We start from the raw sequence: 17,653 nt of genomic DNA, 5'->3' as shown, positions 1-17,653 counted from the left end.
TCTTAAATCAAGGGAGTGTTACCTGGTTATGGAAAAAATATATATTTACTTTGTGTTCATTTGTATTATTACTTTTGAGTGATGGTTATTGGTGTTGAGAAAAAACAAAACTTAAATCTGTATCCTCACACAGCTCTGACAGCCTGGCAGACTGACAGACTATATATATTATTTTGCCATTTTTTCAGCATTGAAAGATGCCTCAGAGAAGCTCAAGCAACTTGAGATGGAAAACAGCCCTTTGCTATCTCCTCGATCCAACATTGATGTTAATGTCAACAGCCAGGTATTCAAGTCTTCCCTGTGTCTACCTGTTTCATATATCCAGAGCTCTTAGAAATCTTTTCTTTCAAAAGGGAATACTTTTCTTTTGTTGGAAAATCTGTGCTGAGGTATTATAAGCCTATTTTCTCATTTAAAAAAAGATGGAAGATAGGGGCTGGGGTTGTGCTCTGTAGTAGAGCACTTGCCTAGCATGTGTGAGGCACTGGGTTCAATTCTCAGCACCACATTAAAAAAAATTATGAATAAAGATAACATGTCCATCTACAACTAAAAAAAAATTTAAAAAAAAGATGAAAGATGGATGTTTAAGAGAGAAGGAGGAAAGTTGTATAACAGCATTAAGAATTGTAAGGTCATCTTATGATTTTTCTTTTTCTTTATTTGTACTGGGGATTGACCTTAACTTAGGAGTGCTCTACCATTGACTTACCTCTTCATCTCTAGAACGCTTTAGTTTTTTAAGTTGCCACGACTAGCCTTGAACTTTCAGTCCTTCTGCCTCAACCTTCCAGGTTGACATGTGCCACCATTCCTGGCTCATGATCGTTTTTTAAATTCACAAAGCATTATTGCTGTTAAGCCTTTAATTTTGATTCAGCCCACCTAGTTGAAGTACTTGCTGAAAGTCATTTGAAATTATAGAAAGTTTTTTAAAAAATTTTAGTTGTAGATAGACACATTAACTTTGTTTATTTAGTTTTTTTATGTGGTGCTGGGGATCGAACCCAGTGCTTCATGAGTGCTAGGCAACACTGTGCCACTGAGTCACAATCCTAACCCTGAAGGTTTGTTTTAAAGACAGATGCTCTATAGTGTAAACAAGGAAGAAAATAGAATTTCAGATGCTTGAATGAGATAGAAATTTTATAATTTCTATAAAATAAAGTGATTGAGATAGAAATTTTATAATAAAATCATTTCAACTACCACATGTCCCTCTGAAATAGAATAACAAATTTTAATCCATTCTATTTTTAGACAACCAATAACAAGGTCAAGATGACTTCTCTTTGTTTTAAAGAGGAAAGGGGAATAACTATTTGTAGTGTAGTGTTTTGTAGTGTTTCGTCAGCCTTGGATAACTACCTAAAATTTCTTCAGAGACTAGTAGAGTAGAAAGTAACTTTCTTCTTTCTTGCATTATCTTTATTATAACTGTCCTTCTGGATACAAGTATATTTTAAAATTATTTATTTATTTTAGTTTATAAATATACTTTAGAAACTAATTAAATCTCAGAAAGACTTTCCATATTCTTGATCCTTCAGTATTTTTCTGTTACATTTGTCTGTTTTCACAGTGTCAGTTTGCTTACGGTCTTTGTAAAGTAGGTAATTCAGGGTCAGAAACAGAAGGGTAGATTGAAAACTTTAGGTGATTAATCATTAATTTGACAAAAATTTAGTGGAGTACTGGAGTAAACCTAAAGAAAAATAAAACCTGGTGAACATTGCTGGAAGGGGAAAAGAGAAACTTGAGCTAGAAGGGAATTTAACTTTAGAAGGAATTTTATGGAAATTGACTGAATAGTTACTTGTTTCTTTTACAAAATTCCCTGTATATCTTATTGAAATGTACCTGAATCTCTGAGGCAGAGGATCTATTAAATTAATCTTGAAGCCTTGAAAAAATGAGTGAAGAGTGTGGGTTTTTAGGATAGGCAGGGAGGGATAAAAGAGTGGGCTGAGTGAAGGACATTGTGCCATCTAGGAACATTTTGGGGGATCACACAGCCAAGAAAAATAACAGCTACTATTTAGTGAGGACTTAATTCCATGCCAGGTAAGACTGGAAGGAAGAATTAAGTATGTGTTAATAAAGGACATCTGATTACCTTACCTTACCTTGCTCTAGTTAATCAGAGCAGTGTGAAAAAGTTGATTTATTTTTTTTAACATGACACATTTTTAATTCAGGCTCATTTCCCTACCTCTACCAATAACCATTGATATTTGCCTAAGGAATACAAAGTTTTATTATCAGTCTTAGTAATTTCAAAAGAAAATCTACTCTAAATGAAATGTTATTCTGAAGCAAAATATTAGTATTGAATGACCAGCTGCAAGAACAGCAGTGCATCTGCAGAGGTCTTCCCAAGCCACACAGTCTTGTCAATTGACAGTTGACCATGTTATGAGAACCCATTGTAGAAAGATCTCATGCCACATGATAATTGCATTACCCAGAATTGATAGAGGTACCTAAGGGGCTTTTTTTGTTTGTTTTCAACATACTGTCAATTCAGTTCTACAAATGTGTTTATTGTTTACTTCCTGTATGATAGAAAAAGTGTTGTGTGGAGTTCACAGAAGGAAAACAAGTTCCTGGCCCTCAGGCCTGTGCCATCAGATGGCCCAGTAGAAGTTCGTATCGCAAATGGCCATCTCCATTGACCACTTCCTATCCCAGATCCCTTAAACTAATGAAGTTTTCAAATGGTAACAGCAGGGAAGTACAGTTTCTGCAAAGCAAAATCAGGATTCATGAATACTTTGATAGGCTGGAATGTTGGGCTGAATTTAAGAAAATATGTCAAGTCCTCACAAGTACAGAGTTAGGATAGAGGACTAAAATATAATAGAAGCATGTGTAAAAAAATTTTTTTTAAGAATATATAACTGCAGTATGAATCAACTGTAAAACAGTTGTGTTGTATTAATTGAGAGTGTTTTAAAAAGGAGGTCCAACCATAATTTATTCATTTATGAATACCATTCTTTAAAATGATATGGGAAAACTAAAACAGTTTGAGAAGAGGGTCTGTATGGTGAAAGATCTTGAAACTTAATTACAGCTGCACATTGTAAACTTGAGGATCACCATGTAATCTTGAAAAAGAGCGCTTTAACTGTCTTTAGATACCTAAAGAACTGTTATGTGAGAGTGGAATTAATATGTCCTGTTTTTTTATAGCCTCAGTGAAAAGTTGCATATATTAGAAATATGTTGTTCTCACCTTAATGTAAGGAAATGTTTCCTGCTGGTCAGGTTTTTGGTAGCATATTGAATGTGCTACTCAGGAAGTAGCAAGTTCTGGAATACTTATTCTATTGAGCTATTACACCAGTTTTAACACCTTCCTCGTGTTATGTTTAAAAAAATAAATAAATTTAAGAAACCATTTTAAAATTATGCACAGTTGCAGCCTGGAAAACTTAAGGTGGCGCCTTATAGTATCAATTTTAGGAGCTTTATTTGGTGCATTTAACGCAACTGGTAATTGCAAAATCCACTTCGCCTGTGTAAGTGAAAAATACAGACTGTTATCTTGTTGGCCCTATGAAATTCTGCACTTGATATTTAGTATATACTCTACCTTCATTACTTCTGGCAAGATGTTCTGCCTTAGCACTCAGTTGCATTCTTTTCCTTTTCTTTCCTGTTCATTATGCTTTAATTCTGAGGACCATATGAGGGTAGGATATATTACCTTTTAAAAATTACAAAAATTTATATAGGCAAACCATTTTAAGTTGATGGCCAAATGTTAAAATGTTATTTTTCATATCATTTATAATCTTGTCACAATCCACTTAACAAAGTTTGGTTAGATTTCAGTGAAAATTATCTTCCAGAGTAGGTTTTTTTTTTTCTGGGATGGGGGGCAAATAACTTTACTACAATTAGTATATATATGGTGCAGAATTTCATGCAAATGAAGTGTGCCAGCAGTGTGATAATTTAAACGTATTTAAACAAAAAACAAACAAAAAAAAGGACGAATGCACAAACTTGCTGCTGCTTAGATCACTGCAGCTTCTAGGACCCAGTTTCTTTTACTGATTTAAAAACAAAACGAGAAAAAAAAATAAAATAAAAAAGTTGTGCCTGAAATGAATCTTGTTTTTTTTATAAGTAGCCGCCTGGTTCCTGTGTCCTGTAGAATACAGGCACTTGACCCTTGGTGTAGCTTCTGTTCAACTTTATATCACGGGAATGGATTGGTCTGATTTCTTGGCCCTCATCTTGAATTGGCCATATTCAGGGTCCCTGGCCAGTGAACTGAAGGCTTTGTCAGATGACAAGGGTCCGCTCAGGGGATGTGGGGGAGGGCGCTTTTATCTTCCCCGTTGTCGTTTGAGGTTTTGATCTCTGGGTAAAGAGGCCGTTTATCTTTGTAAACACAAAACATTTTTGCTTTCTCCAGTTTTCTGTTAATGGCGAAAGAATGGAAGCGAATAAAGTTTTACTGATTTTTGAAAAAAAAAAAAAAAAACATGGGAGATTCCTCATGGTAGGATGAAAAATCAACCAATTTGAGTATTTTGGTGACTGAATGGATTGATGGATTGTTCCTTCCAACTTTGAGATGCTTGGTGCCTCCTCTCTGTATTTATTCAGTCTTTGTGCTTTTTCTTGCTCTGCATCTTCATAGTCTACTTATGGTATGCCAAGATCTACAGACTTTTTCAGTTACTTCTCTCTTACTTACCTGATGTGATTGAGAATTTTCCTTATCACCAAACTTTATTTTAGGAATCATTTTTTCCTTGTTCTTTGATGAGGAGTAATCAAATATAAGAATGCTTAAAGTAACAAAATCTACACTGCATTTATTAGCAAGGACAGTGGCCATAATTAAAGTATATGTGACCTTTAACACATAGCCTTTTTTAGGCTAAAAGATTAAAAATAGGCATAAAGACTGTATGCTGGCAACCAGAGATTGCCAGGCTGTTTCCAGAAAGGGCCAGATAGTAAATATTTCAGTCTTTGGCAACCATGTAGTCTTTGTCACAGCTACCCATCTTTACCTTTATAACAGGAAAGCAGCATAGAGGAATGAGCATTGCTATGTTCCAGTAGTCTTTATTTACAGTGACAGGTGATGGCCCAGATTTGCCCTGTGGGTTGTACTTTAATGATCCTTTTTCTTAGTTAGAAATTTAACCTAGCAGCAGATTGCCACGTTACACTGATTTGGGATAAACTTTGTTGTTTTTACTATCTTGATTTACTTTCTGTTCAGATCTTGAAAGCATATAAGCATAAAGTAGCTTTCTCTCCACTCCAGTTTGTACACAGAGGTATGATAGATAAAAATGATTAACAAGCAATCTCAAGTCTGCAACATTATTTTCTGCAGGAAAAGAAGAAGCCTGTCAAAACATTTGAATGAGCCATGATTGAAAAGCCATAATAGTTTCAACTAATAGGAACCTTTCTGAAGACTAGGAGGCCATAGTCTAGCCTAAGGAAATGAATTTCAGACTTTTATATGTATCAGAATCACATGGGGAAGCTTGTTAAATTTTTAGATTTTGGGTTACTACCCAGAGGCAGATGTGGGAGACTACACTGAGAAACACCAAATTAGAATTAGCACATTAATGGAATCTTTTCAAACTTTGAAAGCATGATACAGTATATGTTCCATACCGGGCAACTAGCTTTGTATTAATGGTTGCTGTTTATTTTAAGTTAGGCAAAATATCAGTTGTAGTGTGGGTAATTTTTCTTTTAAACTTATTAGTCTGCTTCCTTTCTTTCTTTCTTTTTTTTTTTTTTTTTTTGCGATGCTGGGGATCGAACCCAAGGCCCTGTGCTTGTAAGGCAAGCACTTTGCCAACTGAGCTATCTCCCCAGCCCTCATTTATTTCTTAGTAGCTCATTTTATTGTTTGAATTATGGTATTCATTGACTAGATTTGTGTTTTCTACATTTTTCATAAGTCTATATCTGAGAGTGATTTTTTCCTGGCTCTGTTACATATAATCCCAGACGTGGCCATTTCCCTGGTGACAGCTCTTGAGTTACAAACATGAAATATGAATAGGTAGGAACCTTTAGAAATTATTGGGCCCAATTCCCTGCCTTTAAGCAACCGATAACTAACTATATCATGTGGCACAAATGCCTGAATTCAACCACATATGGAGAATATGTGACATTTGCTTTCAGCTGTAATTTAGGATAGATTCTACAGAGGCTAATCCCTGAATTTCTGGAGTTGTTTGAAGGTAGATGATTGCAGGAGTTAACTATACCTAGAATTGGAGATAGCTTCCAAAACATGTTTTCTTGATTGTCTGAGTATGAACTTTCATCAGTCGTTTCCTATTTCCATATAATTATGACCTGTTGAGGCTGATTATAGTTTTTTTTAATATTTAGGAGGAAGTGGTGAAGTTGACTGAAAAATGCCTTAATAATACTATTGAGAGCCCTGGATTGAATGCTATGAGAGTTCCTCCTGACTTCAAGAGTAACATTTTGAAGGCTCAGGTAGAAGCAGTGCATAAGGTAAGCTGTATTTAATAGACATACCTGGTGAAATGAACAGAGTATAGAATTTAGCAAGAGATTAGAGGTAGAGTACAATAGTAAGAAGCACATTCATGATGCCTTCCTCAGGTCTAAGAGTAAATTAGGTTCAATTACACATAGAGTAAAATGTCAGAATAAAGGTACTCTGGCATGTAAGTATTTAAAAAATAAAAAACAAATTCTTTTTAAAGCAAGTCTTTAATTTTTTCCATTTTTATAACCAGAAAACCCAGTGACTTTTTTTTTTTTTAGTTCTTTTACCATTAAGTCTATGATTCTGTGTCCTTCCATATTTCCCACCACCTATCTCCCCTCAATTGAACAAAATTTTGATGTTATTAGCAACAATAGTGAGGTATAAGATTGAGTTGCATGGTTTATAGGGTCAGCCCCCAAGGGAAGGATGTGGCAGTCATGTTTTTCAAATTAACTCTTCCTTGGCTTTCTTCAACTTTCAAACTTTTTCTCTATGCTGAAACCAGGATAGAAGCCTTCACCAAGTCAGGCTTACCTGGTTGTCAATAAGAATTTCAAAGTCTCCTTTTGTTGAGAAGGTATGCTTTAACCCATCCTATCCCCATGTATAACCCTTTACTAGAACTGAGATGACAGGGAATACTGTTACATGTAGCATGATATTCATATGTAAAAAAAAATAGAAAATACAATGGTAAAGCTCTATATAGAACCGCATTTCTGTCCTATAACCAACCAATTATCTGACTTGGGTTGAATCAGTTCATTTCTCTGAGCATTATTTAAAGTATGTTTAAAATAAGATAATGGTAAAACGTGTATTTGGTGTGTTACAAGGATAAAGCAACATAATAAATGTAAAGGACATGGAATCATGCCTGATATACAATAAACATTTAAAAAGGTTCACACCCAATATTGGAAATAGCTATAACTTTAATAGCTATTATTATTCACTATGATCTGACTGGGGTTTTTTTGCCCTCAAAATTTCTATGTTGAAATGAATCCACAAAGCATTGCTATTAATGGGTGGGACTTTGGGGAACTTGATTCCTCATGAATGGGATTAATGCTCTTGTTTAAAAAGTCTGGGGGGAGCTTGTTTGTCCCTTCTATCATTTATGAGGAGTGGACCATCTGCCAGTGTCTTAATATTGTACTTCCTAGTCTCCAGAACTGTGTGAAATAAATGTTATTTGTAGGCCACCAGTTTATGGCATTTTGTTATAGCAGCCTGAATAGACAAGATATCATTACCTTATATTTCGGTTTCATCTTTCTTTATGTAAAGAAGCAAGAAGTAATTTCAGTAGCTCCAAATTATAGGGATTGTATTTTATAGTTAAAAGCCTCATGAAGGAAAATCCAGGATACATGCTTTCATGGTAGAAATCTACCAAATATTTTAAGAAGAAGTAATAACAGTTTTATACAAACTTGCAGAAAATAGAAGAGTAAGGTAAACTTCTCAATTCATCTTATGAAACTATTGGTATTTCAGTACCAAAACCAGAAAAATATTTTAGAAGAAAATAAACTCCAAACCAGTAATTCTCTTGAACAGACTTAGAAGTTCTTAAAATATAATCAGTTCATACTTAGCAGTTCATAAATAGGATCATACATCATGATCACACAGTTTCTCTTAGAAAAGACGTTGGTTTATCATTCAAACTCCAGCGTAGTTCATTTATTAAAAAAATATATATAAAATCGTCTCATACAGAAAAGGTATTTCACTAAATGCGGCACTTATTCATAAGAAAAACTTTAAATACAGTAGGCATAGCATGGAACTACTTTAGCCTGATAAATCTATGGAAAAATTTTGTAGTGAATATTCCATTCCGTGATGAGAGACATGTCCACTGAAACAGCTCAAATTAAAGACTGACCACCACTGTGTTGATGATGATAGAGCTTGTGCAGTGCATGTACATTGCTGGTAAGATTAGAAAATAGCATAAACATTTTAGAAAAGAGTTTAGCAGTGTATAAAGCATACATGAACTACCGGATCCAACCATTACACTCTTAGATATTTACCTAAGAGAAATTAAAGCTTGGGTTCACATTAGTACATTATAATGTTCTCAACAACCTCATTTGTAAAAATTGGAAACAACTCAAATGAACAGATATTGTGGCATGTCCATATAGTTGAAATGCTGCTACCTCCCTGAGCCTACATTTAAAATGGGTAAAGAACACCTCAATAAAGTTTGGAGAAAACTGAGTTTTTCAGAAAAAGTTTTTTTTTTGTTTTGGTTTGTTGTTTTTTTTTTTTTTTTTTTTTTTCATTTCCCTTCTAAAATATCTCTTGCATTTAGGAAAAAATAAAAGCCAAATATATGGCTTAACATGTTTCTATTTCTTAGCATAAATTTAAAAAATTCTGGCACTGAATCTTTATGAACATACTGTGATGTCTTTTTTTGTTTGTTTGTTTGTTTGGTACTAGAGATTGAACCCAGGGACACTTAACCACTGAGGCACATCCCCAGCCCTTTTTATATTTTATTTAGAGATAGTGTCTTGCTAAATTGCTGAGGCTGGCTTTGATCTCATCATGATCCTCCTGCCTCAACCTCCTGAGCCACTGGGATTACAGGCCTGCGCCACCGCACCTGGCCCATGTGATGTCTTAAACAATTGACAGCAGTATAGTAAGTGCATGGGAATTTGTGTACCAAACATATTGAAATTGAGTCTTTGATGATTAATTTGGCTGTAGGATAGGATTGCGTTAGGTATAGTATTGATAAGTCATGATACTTCTTATTTGAACTGAAGCAAATTGATAATTTTTTTATGATTTTATTTTCTTAGGTTACAAGAGGAAACAGCTTATTAAGTCATAAAAATACCAGTGTTCAGGATGCTACCATAGACAGGTACGATTCTTGGTAGACAGAATTAAATTGATTTTCTTATCCTTTCCTGCTCTGTGTGTGTGTGTGTGTGTGTGTGTGTGTGTGTTTACCCAATCTATCATCACATGGTTAAATGATAGTTATTTGAAAAAGAACTTGAATTCAGTCTTTTCTATCACTTAGTACCTAGTTTTAGATTATTTGAAGAAACTCCTGGTCTCTCTACATTCTCATTTGTCTTAAACTAATTTAAAAAATAGAATAAAAAACATCTTGAGCAAGGCACAGTGGTGTATGACTATAATCTTGGCAGCTTGAGAGACTGAGGCATGAGGATCAGAAGTTCAAAAGCCAACCTTAGAAACTTAGTGAGGCCCTAAGCAACTTTGGGAGACCCAGTCTCACAATAAAACATAAAAAAGGATGGGGATGTAGCTCAGTGGTTAAGTGTCCCTGGTTCAATCCCTGGTACAAAAAAAAAAAACCCCAAACCCCCAAAAAACAACAAAAAAGCTATCTTTCAAAATATTTTTGAATTTCATAAGGTAGCTCGTGAGAAATGTTTATCATTTCTCTCGGGTGTCATAGTTATCTTCATGTTGTCACAGTGGCCTTGTTTTTTTTTTACCTACCATTTACTCTAACATTAACTAAGCAGATTTTTTTGTTACTTCTCCAAAACTCATCTGCTTCTTGTCCAGTGAGTATTATGCCATTTATTTGTCAGACTTTTATTCTTTGTTTTGTGCCAGTTTCGTCATCACTGTATATCCAATGATCTGTTCTTATTTGGTGCTGAAATGTGTTGGGTAAATTAATGTTCTTTTCCCATTTTCAAAAATTATTCAGTGGAGATTTTCTGGATACTTCATTCTGTTCCACATACTGTAATTAACATAGCATATAAGCATATAGTATGCTTTACACGTAAGACTTCACTGTTGGTTCTCAACACTCATACTAATTGGTGATCAGGGAAAAACTGATATACCACTTATCCCTTTAATTTATTCTAATGTTGAAATGTTGGTGCTGACATTTTTAATACTTTTTTTTTGGTGTGGTGTACTGGAGATTGAACTCAGAGGCACTCAGTCACAGAGTTGCTTAGTGCCTCACTTTTACTAAGGCTGTCTTTGAACTCTGTGATCTTCTTGCCTCAGCCGCCCTAGCTGCTGGGATTACAGGCATGTGCCACATCGCTGGCTAGTACTGTTATTACTAAAGTTTTATGTAGAATAATCTCTTCAAAATTTTCTGTTTCCCAAGAGAAGGAAAAAGGGGACAGGACTGCCTTGTGTTCATCAGAAGTTTTATTAAACTCTTAAAGCTGTAAAGGGCTTAGAATATGCGCCAACTTCCAAATTTACTTTTCTAAGTAGCTATTCATATTTTGAATAATCTGTTTTCCCCTCACAGTTTAAAATATGCCGTGTTGTCTTTTAAACTTAACATCTGTTTCTGAACCTTTTCCTTTTCTGCTAATGCCTTTTTTCCTCATGGCATAACATCCTGTTTTTATTACTGTACCTCCTTTTGAAAAATGAAATATCGTAGGCAAAGAGAAAATCATGGAGAATTATGTAATATTTATCTATGTACCATATATCAAACTTTGTCATAAGATTTTGTTATAGTAGATGTAGATCATTTTTCTTTTACTTTTTAAAATTTTGATGTGTTTCATATATCACAAAATTTCCCCTTTAAAAATATGCAGTTCACTGGTTTTCAGTGCATTTACAAAGTTGTACAACCACTTCCAGTATTCAGTTTTAGAATATTGTCATCATTCCTAACAGAAACACCCAATGAGTAGTCACTTCTCATTTCTCCACCTCCCCACTCCTACCCAGCCCCAGTATGGCAGCCACTAATTTACATTCTCCATACCTTTTTTAATTTTTATTTTTGAGACAGGGTCTCTCTAAGTTGGTTAGGACCTTGCTAAATTGCTTTGAACTTACTATCCTCCTGCCTTAGCCTCCTGAGCTGCTGGGGTTACAGGCATGTGTCACTGCACTCAGTGCTAGTCTACTTTTAGTCTCTATGGATTTAGCTACTCTGGACACTTCTCATAAATGGAACTGTATTATATGTGGCCTTTTGTGTCTGCTTCTTTCATTCATCTAATGCTTACAAGGTCCATATTGTGGCATGTATTGGTACTTTACCAGACTTTATGGCTAAATAATATTCTATTATATAGTTATGTCACATTTGTTTGTCTGTGTATCTCTTGATGGATATTTAGGTTGTTTTCACCTTTTGGATGTTAATGAATATTTGCATTAAGGTTTTTTTGTAGATATTTTCAATTTGCTTTATGATATCTCTAGGGGTGATAATACTCCTCTTAGTCACATGGTAACTTTTTTTAACTTGAAAGAACTGCTAATCTTCCAGAATGACTGCAGCATTTTCCATTCCCACCAACAGTATATTATGGTTCTAATTTCTCCATATCCTTGCCAGTGCTTATCATTTTCCATTTAAAATATTTTTAACTTGGTGTGAAATAGTATCTTATTGTTTTGATTTGCCTTTACCTCAAGATTAATGATGTTGAATATCTTTTCATATATGTCTTTGGAGAATTGTCTATTTAGATCACTTATTTTTGGAGTAACAGCTTAATTGTAATATGATTAAAATGCCACACAGTTTACCCATTTAAAGCATACGGTTTGTTTTTACTGTATTCACAGATATGTGCAACCATCATCAGTACCTTAATTCTAGAATATTTTTTATTACCTCAAGAAGAACCCATACTCTTTAGTCTTACTTAATTCCCCACTACCATTCCTCCCAGCCCTGAGGAATCATTTATCTACTTTCTATTTCTATAGATTTACATGTTCTAGGCATAAATAGACCCCTATAGTATGAGGTCTTTTTTCATGGGGGTGACTAACTTCTTTCACGTTTCATAATATTTGATGGATCATCCATGGTCTAGCATATATCAGGTTTATTCCTTTTTATGGCTGTATAATATTCCATTATATAGATTTGCCACATTTTGTTTATCCTTTCATCTTTCATGGACATTTGGGTTTTTTCCACTTTTTATCTATTATGAATAGTGCTTCACTGAAAAGTCATTTACAGGTTTTCATATGAGTGCATCTTTTAAGTTATTTTGGATATATATGTAGAGTTGTTGAGTCATATGATAATTGTTTAACTTTTCAAGGAAGTACCAAACTGTTTTTCACAGTGGCTGTACCATTTTCTATTCCTCCCAACTATATATGAGGATTGTGATTTCACCACATCCTCACCAACTGTTTTCCACATCAAAAGTGGTATATTTCATTGTGATTTTAATTTACATTTTTATAATGACTAAGGATCTTGGGCATCCTTTCATGTGTTTTTTGATCATTTGACCATTCCTTTTAAAGAAATGTCTGCTCAAGTCCTTTGCTCATTTTTAAATTGGGTTGTTCATCTTTTTGTTGAGTTGTGAGACTTATTTGTACAGTAGTCCTTTCTTATCTGTGATTTTAGTTCCCTGTGGTCATCCACTGTTTGAAAATATTAAAGGGCAAATTCCATAAATGAACAATTCGTAAACTTTAAATTGCATGCTGTTGTGAACAGTATGATGCAGTCTCACAACATCCCTTTGTCCAGTATGCCCATGCTGCATATGTTACCCACCTGTTAGTCATTTAATATCCATTTTGATTGTCACACTGATAGTTGCATTATTGAGTTAAAGTTATTCTTATTTTTCTTAATGACCCCAAAGTGCAGGAGTAGTGATAAAGGAGGTGCTAGGGAATAAAACATGGAAGGACAATTGAACTCTTATACTACGTGGCAATAGCAGGGCATATAATAAAGCAAGGTCTAGTGTACAGTGAGAGAGAGAGAACTGTTTTCATCTAACTTTTGCTGTAATATAGCATTATAATTCTATTTTATTATTAGTTGTTTTTAATCTGTTACTGTGCCTGATGTATAAATTAAACTTCATCATACACACACACACACCCCTAAGAAAAATGTTATGGGTCAGTACTGTGTGCACTTTCAGGTATCCACTTGTTGCCTTGGAACAGGCAGATAAGGGGACTGTTGTATATTCTGGTTATTAGAGTCTTGTCAGATACATGATTTGCAAATATTTTCTCCCATTTTTCATATATTTCCATATATCTATAAGTTTTCCAGTTTTCCTTATGTTATTCATTTCCAGTTTCATTCTGTTGTGTTTGGAAAACATACTTTGAGATTAGTTTTGTAGCCTAACATATGCTCCCTGCTAGAGGATGTTCCTTGCATTCTTTTTTTTTTTAATTGTAGATGGACACAATACCTTTATTTTATTTGTTAGTTTTTATGTGATGCTGAGAATCCAACCCAGGGCCCCACACCTGCTAGGCAAGTGCTGTACCACTGATCCACAACCCCAGCTTCCATGCATTCTTGAGAGGAATGTGCATTTGCTAATATTGGGCAGAATGGTCTGTATGTGCTTATTAGATCTAATTGGTTTATAATGTTATTCAGTTATTCTGTTTACTATTTTTAAATGTTTTTATTCATTATAGTAAAACATAATAGTGGAGTTCATTTTGATATAATCATACAGACATGGAATATAATTCGCTCCATTTCAGTCACCATTGCTTCCTTTTCCCTTCTCCTCCTTATTAATTTATTTTCTCTGGTTCTTTCCATTATTGGAACTGGTTTATTAAGATATCTACCCACTAATTATTTGTTACTTTTCTAATGTATGATTTATCTCTCATTTTTTCTCCATCTTGTAGAATTGGTCAGGAACTGCAACTGGTGCTTTTGCATTACTGTTTACTGATTTGGGGAACATTGAAATTTCCTGCTTGTTGTGATATCTTGGTGGATGGTGGTCTTTTGGATATGGTCTCCCCTTTGCCCCCTGGTGTTGAAGCTGTCTGTAAGGATGCTTTTATTCTTGTCATTCCTGTCTGGAATTAAGACACCTTGTCATTCTTGCCAGGCCTATGGGTCACAAATTTTCCCTAATCCTCTCACACCTGGGTATATCTGGGGCACCCTGGATGTTGCTTATTCCTTCTGCAGCAGAGTGCTACAACTTGTGTCCTTAGATGGTAGCTTCTTCCAATGTTTCCTCACCATTCCCCCATATCTTTGTTTTTCTATGTAATTTCTGATCCATTGAACTTTCCCATTTGTGTACTGTATAATAGCTTTTCAAAATCAGTCTATTGGTCTATATCTGTTTTGCCTCCCTTTCCAACTTTACATAATTTCTCTGGATTTGATGCTTTGGGGGAGTTGGTAATATTTCTTAAAAGCAGTCTTTAATGGTTTGTAGGCATTATGAATTTTTTCCCTTGTAAAAGATAAATCTTTTCTGTCATTTTAGAATGGGAAGCAAGGTAGTTTGCTATTTTATCCAGCTGTGAATGAATCTGACTTGTATGTAAAAGCTGTTTTCTGGGGAATGGGGAAGGTTAGGCACATGACTACAGCATTGACTGCTGGGTGCTTCTCACCACCTTTTATTTCTTTCTCCCCCTACATGAATGCCTTATTCTTCCTTCCTAAGCTGTTTTCTTCAAAAACACTGTGTTTTCCTGTACAGGTCCTCCATGATCTGAATATCTTTTTCTTTCCAGTGCTGTAGTAAATGAGAATGTGTTCCTCTCCAAAGATTCTCTTGCTCCGATGCATACCATTCCTGCAGACAGCAGTTCTGTTCTGAAGGTAAGTATACTTATTTAAGGTTTTCCCAAGACAGTTTGAGTGGAATTCTGTAGTATAACCAGGGACATCTGGTGATTTCTTATTTTCACTGGGACTTAAACTGTGAGGGGCAAACTGAGCCTCACTCAGTTCTTTAGGGAGAGTCAGTCCTATTGCTACACCCTTTGTAAGACAAGAGTTTCTCAGTGTTTCCTATGCGGCTTTTGTGTTGTTTGTATTTTTGTTTTGGGAGTGGTCTCAGGTGCTGGTTATGCTTTCACTCTTCCTTTTGAAGAGATACGTTATTATGTGTAAAGATACTTTTTTAAGTTCTTATTAGATGGTAGAGTTATGCCTATATATTTCAAACACATAGGTGATTTTTGTTGAAATTTCTGTCTGATTTATTCAGGAGAATATAAGCTGTAAGAGAGACTTGGTCCATTTTGTTCATTGCTGTATCCCTAGTGTCTCAAACAATACATGGCACCTAATAGACACTAAGTAAATATTTGTTGGTTGAATAAACTTTTTGAAATAATGGAGCCTATTATTGATTGTGTTGTGACATAATCAGCTCATCCCAACTTCTGCCTTTCCTGTGTCCACATGTCACATGGTTGCCAGTTCAGAAGCTATAGATACCCATATTATTGCCCATGAGTGCTTTAATTTGCAAGTTAAATTTAAAATTGTCCTTGCAAATTAATATGTACTATTTTGCTCTTTTATTGCATAATATGTATTTGTTATAGAAATCTACCAAATATTTTATAAAACAGGAAAAACTGGATATCACATTTATTTTCACAATGCAAAAGACAATGTATGGTTGATATTTAGGTATATAATCTTTCAGACTTTAGGACTTATGGAAAATCCCAATCTAAAGTACCTTCAAAATTAGAAATTCCTTTTTTGCTAATTAAAATTCTAAAAAGACATTACTGAGAATCATTAGGTGGAACCTGAGATGTTTTTAGAACAGAGAAGAACATTTGGTTGTAAGATTTATTATGTATATAATGTGTACCAGACAGCATGTTAGTCACTACAGATAAGAAAACGAAGAAACATAGTCTCTGTTTTCAAACTGCTTATCATGCAGTGGTGGAGAGAATTGTACTAGAGTGTGGTAGTGACATGCACAAGCTGTTACAATGCATTTAGCATAGGCAACAGGGAAGGGGTGGGGTAGAAGGAGAGACATTAGAGAGGAAAGAGAGCATTTCTTTCATATATGTGACTAAAATTTGTTTTCATGCAGAGATCAGAATAGGAGAGTCACCAAGGCCTGAAGACAAATAGATTGAAATAAAAATGTATAAATGAAGGATCTTTTGATTTTTTTTCTTATATTTTTGAAGGGCCTTTTTAAACATTTTCAACACTGTAGGATCCTATTTTTTGTATTACTAGACTGGAATTTTATATTTTATTGTTTTTAAATTCTACCTCCCCACACAGTGCAATACAGAATTGTCCTCCATAAGATGCCTCAAATATTAAAAATAACAAATATTATCATTTATGGGGGGAGAGTTCTTGTTATATTCTTTTGTAAACAGTGAAGCACCCAGACATCTTGAAACATTTGGAATTGAGGGACCTCTTTGATTGACTGTCTTGTGCTGAAACTTTTTTAAAAAGCCTAAAAAAGGCCAGAGCAGTTATAACCTTACCCACGTTGTGTCTCACCCAAATGAACATAAACAGAACATTTCTTTTTTAAGTTCTGATTTGTAGTCTTAGGTTCCCTTTCATGGAGAAGTGGAATCATTAATAACCAGGATTCCTGAATGTGCTTGTTTGCTTAAGGAAGTAATACTAACTAGGCCTGGGCCAGGATTTTATATTGGAAAGATATGGAAAAAACTTAATCTGATGATGAATGAGTCATTTAACTATTCTAGATGCCTTGTCTTCTGTAGGATGCCACAGATGAATTGGATGCCTTACTCTTATCGCTAACTGAGAATCTAATTGACCACACAGTTGCACCTCAGGTAAATATGTTTTAAAACAGCAAGATGGGAAGGAATTTTGCTTTGAAAATGAACTGGTTAGATTCCAGTTTTTGCATATTTAAGAATTTAGCAAAGTTTTCATTTAATAAGAGTTTGTATTTCAATAACCACTTAGCATGCCTTTCTTACACTAAAATTCTCTCACTTTGAATTTACATTCACTATAGAAATCATTGGAACCTATTTAAAATTCATCACCATATTAAATGAGAGAAAATACACAGATAAATCAGTTTAAAAAGTTAAGACCTATCCCATTTGTTTACAATAAAAAAAAAAAAAGTTAAGACCAAGTGAGTGTGGTGGTACACAACTGTAATCTCTATGTGGGAGACTGAGGCAGGAGGATCATAAGTTTGAGGCTGGCCTGGGCAAATTAGAAAGATCCTGTCTCTTGGCTGGGCATGGTGGCACATGCCTATAATCCCAACAGCTCAGTAGGCTAAGGCAGGAAAATCTTGAGTTCAAAGCCAGCCTCAGCAACATAGGCCCTGTGACTCATTGAGACCCTGTCTC

The 17,653-nt window shown here is 34.7% G+C and overlaps 1 protein-coding gene across 8 annotated transcripts in view; it reads left to right on the top strand.

The window, feature by feature from the left end:
- Positions 1 to 17,653, top strand: part of Epb41l5 (erythrocyte membrane protein band 4.1 like 5) — a 126,431-nt gene that overhangs the window by 93,061 nt on the left and 15,717 nt on the right. For all 8 annotated transcript variants that reach the window (XM_047544363.1, XM_047544361.1, XM_047544362.1 and 5 more), the window contains 5 exons: positions 189 to 286; positions 6,400 to 6,528; positions 9,361 to 9,425; positions 15,044 to 15,131; positions 17,042 to 17,116. In XM_047544363.1, coding sequence (XP_047400319.1) covers positions 189 to 286; positions 6,400 to 6,528; positions 9,361 to 9,425; positions 15,044 to 15,131; positions 17,042 to 17,116 — 455 coding nt within the window. The remainder of the gene's footprint in view (positions 1 to 188; positions 287 to 6,399; positions 6,529 to 9,360; positions 9,426 to 15,043; positions 15,132 to 17,041; positions 17,117 to 17,653) is intronic.

The sequence above is a fragment of the Sciurus carolinensis genome, chromosome 3, assembly GCF_902686445.1.
Source record: "Sciurus carolinensis chromosome 3, mSciCar1.2, whole genome shotgun sequence".
Lineage (NCBI taxonomy): Eukaryota > Metazoa > Chordata > Mammalia > Rodentia > Sciuridae > Sciurus > Sciurus carolinensis.
This window is presented reverse-complemented; position numbering and strand designations above follow the sequence as displayed.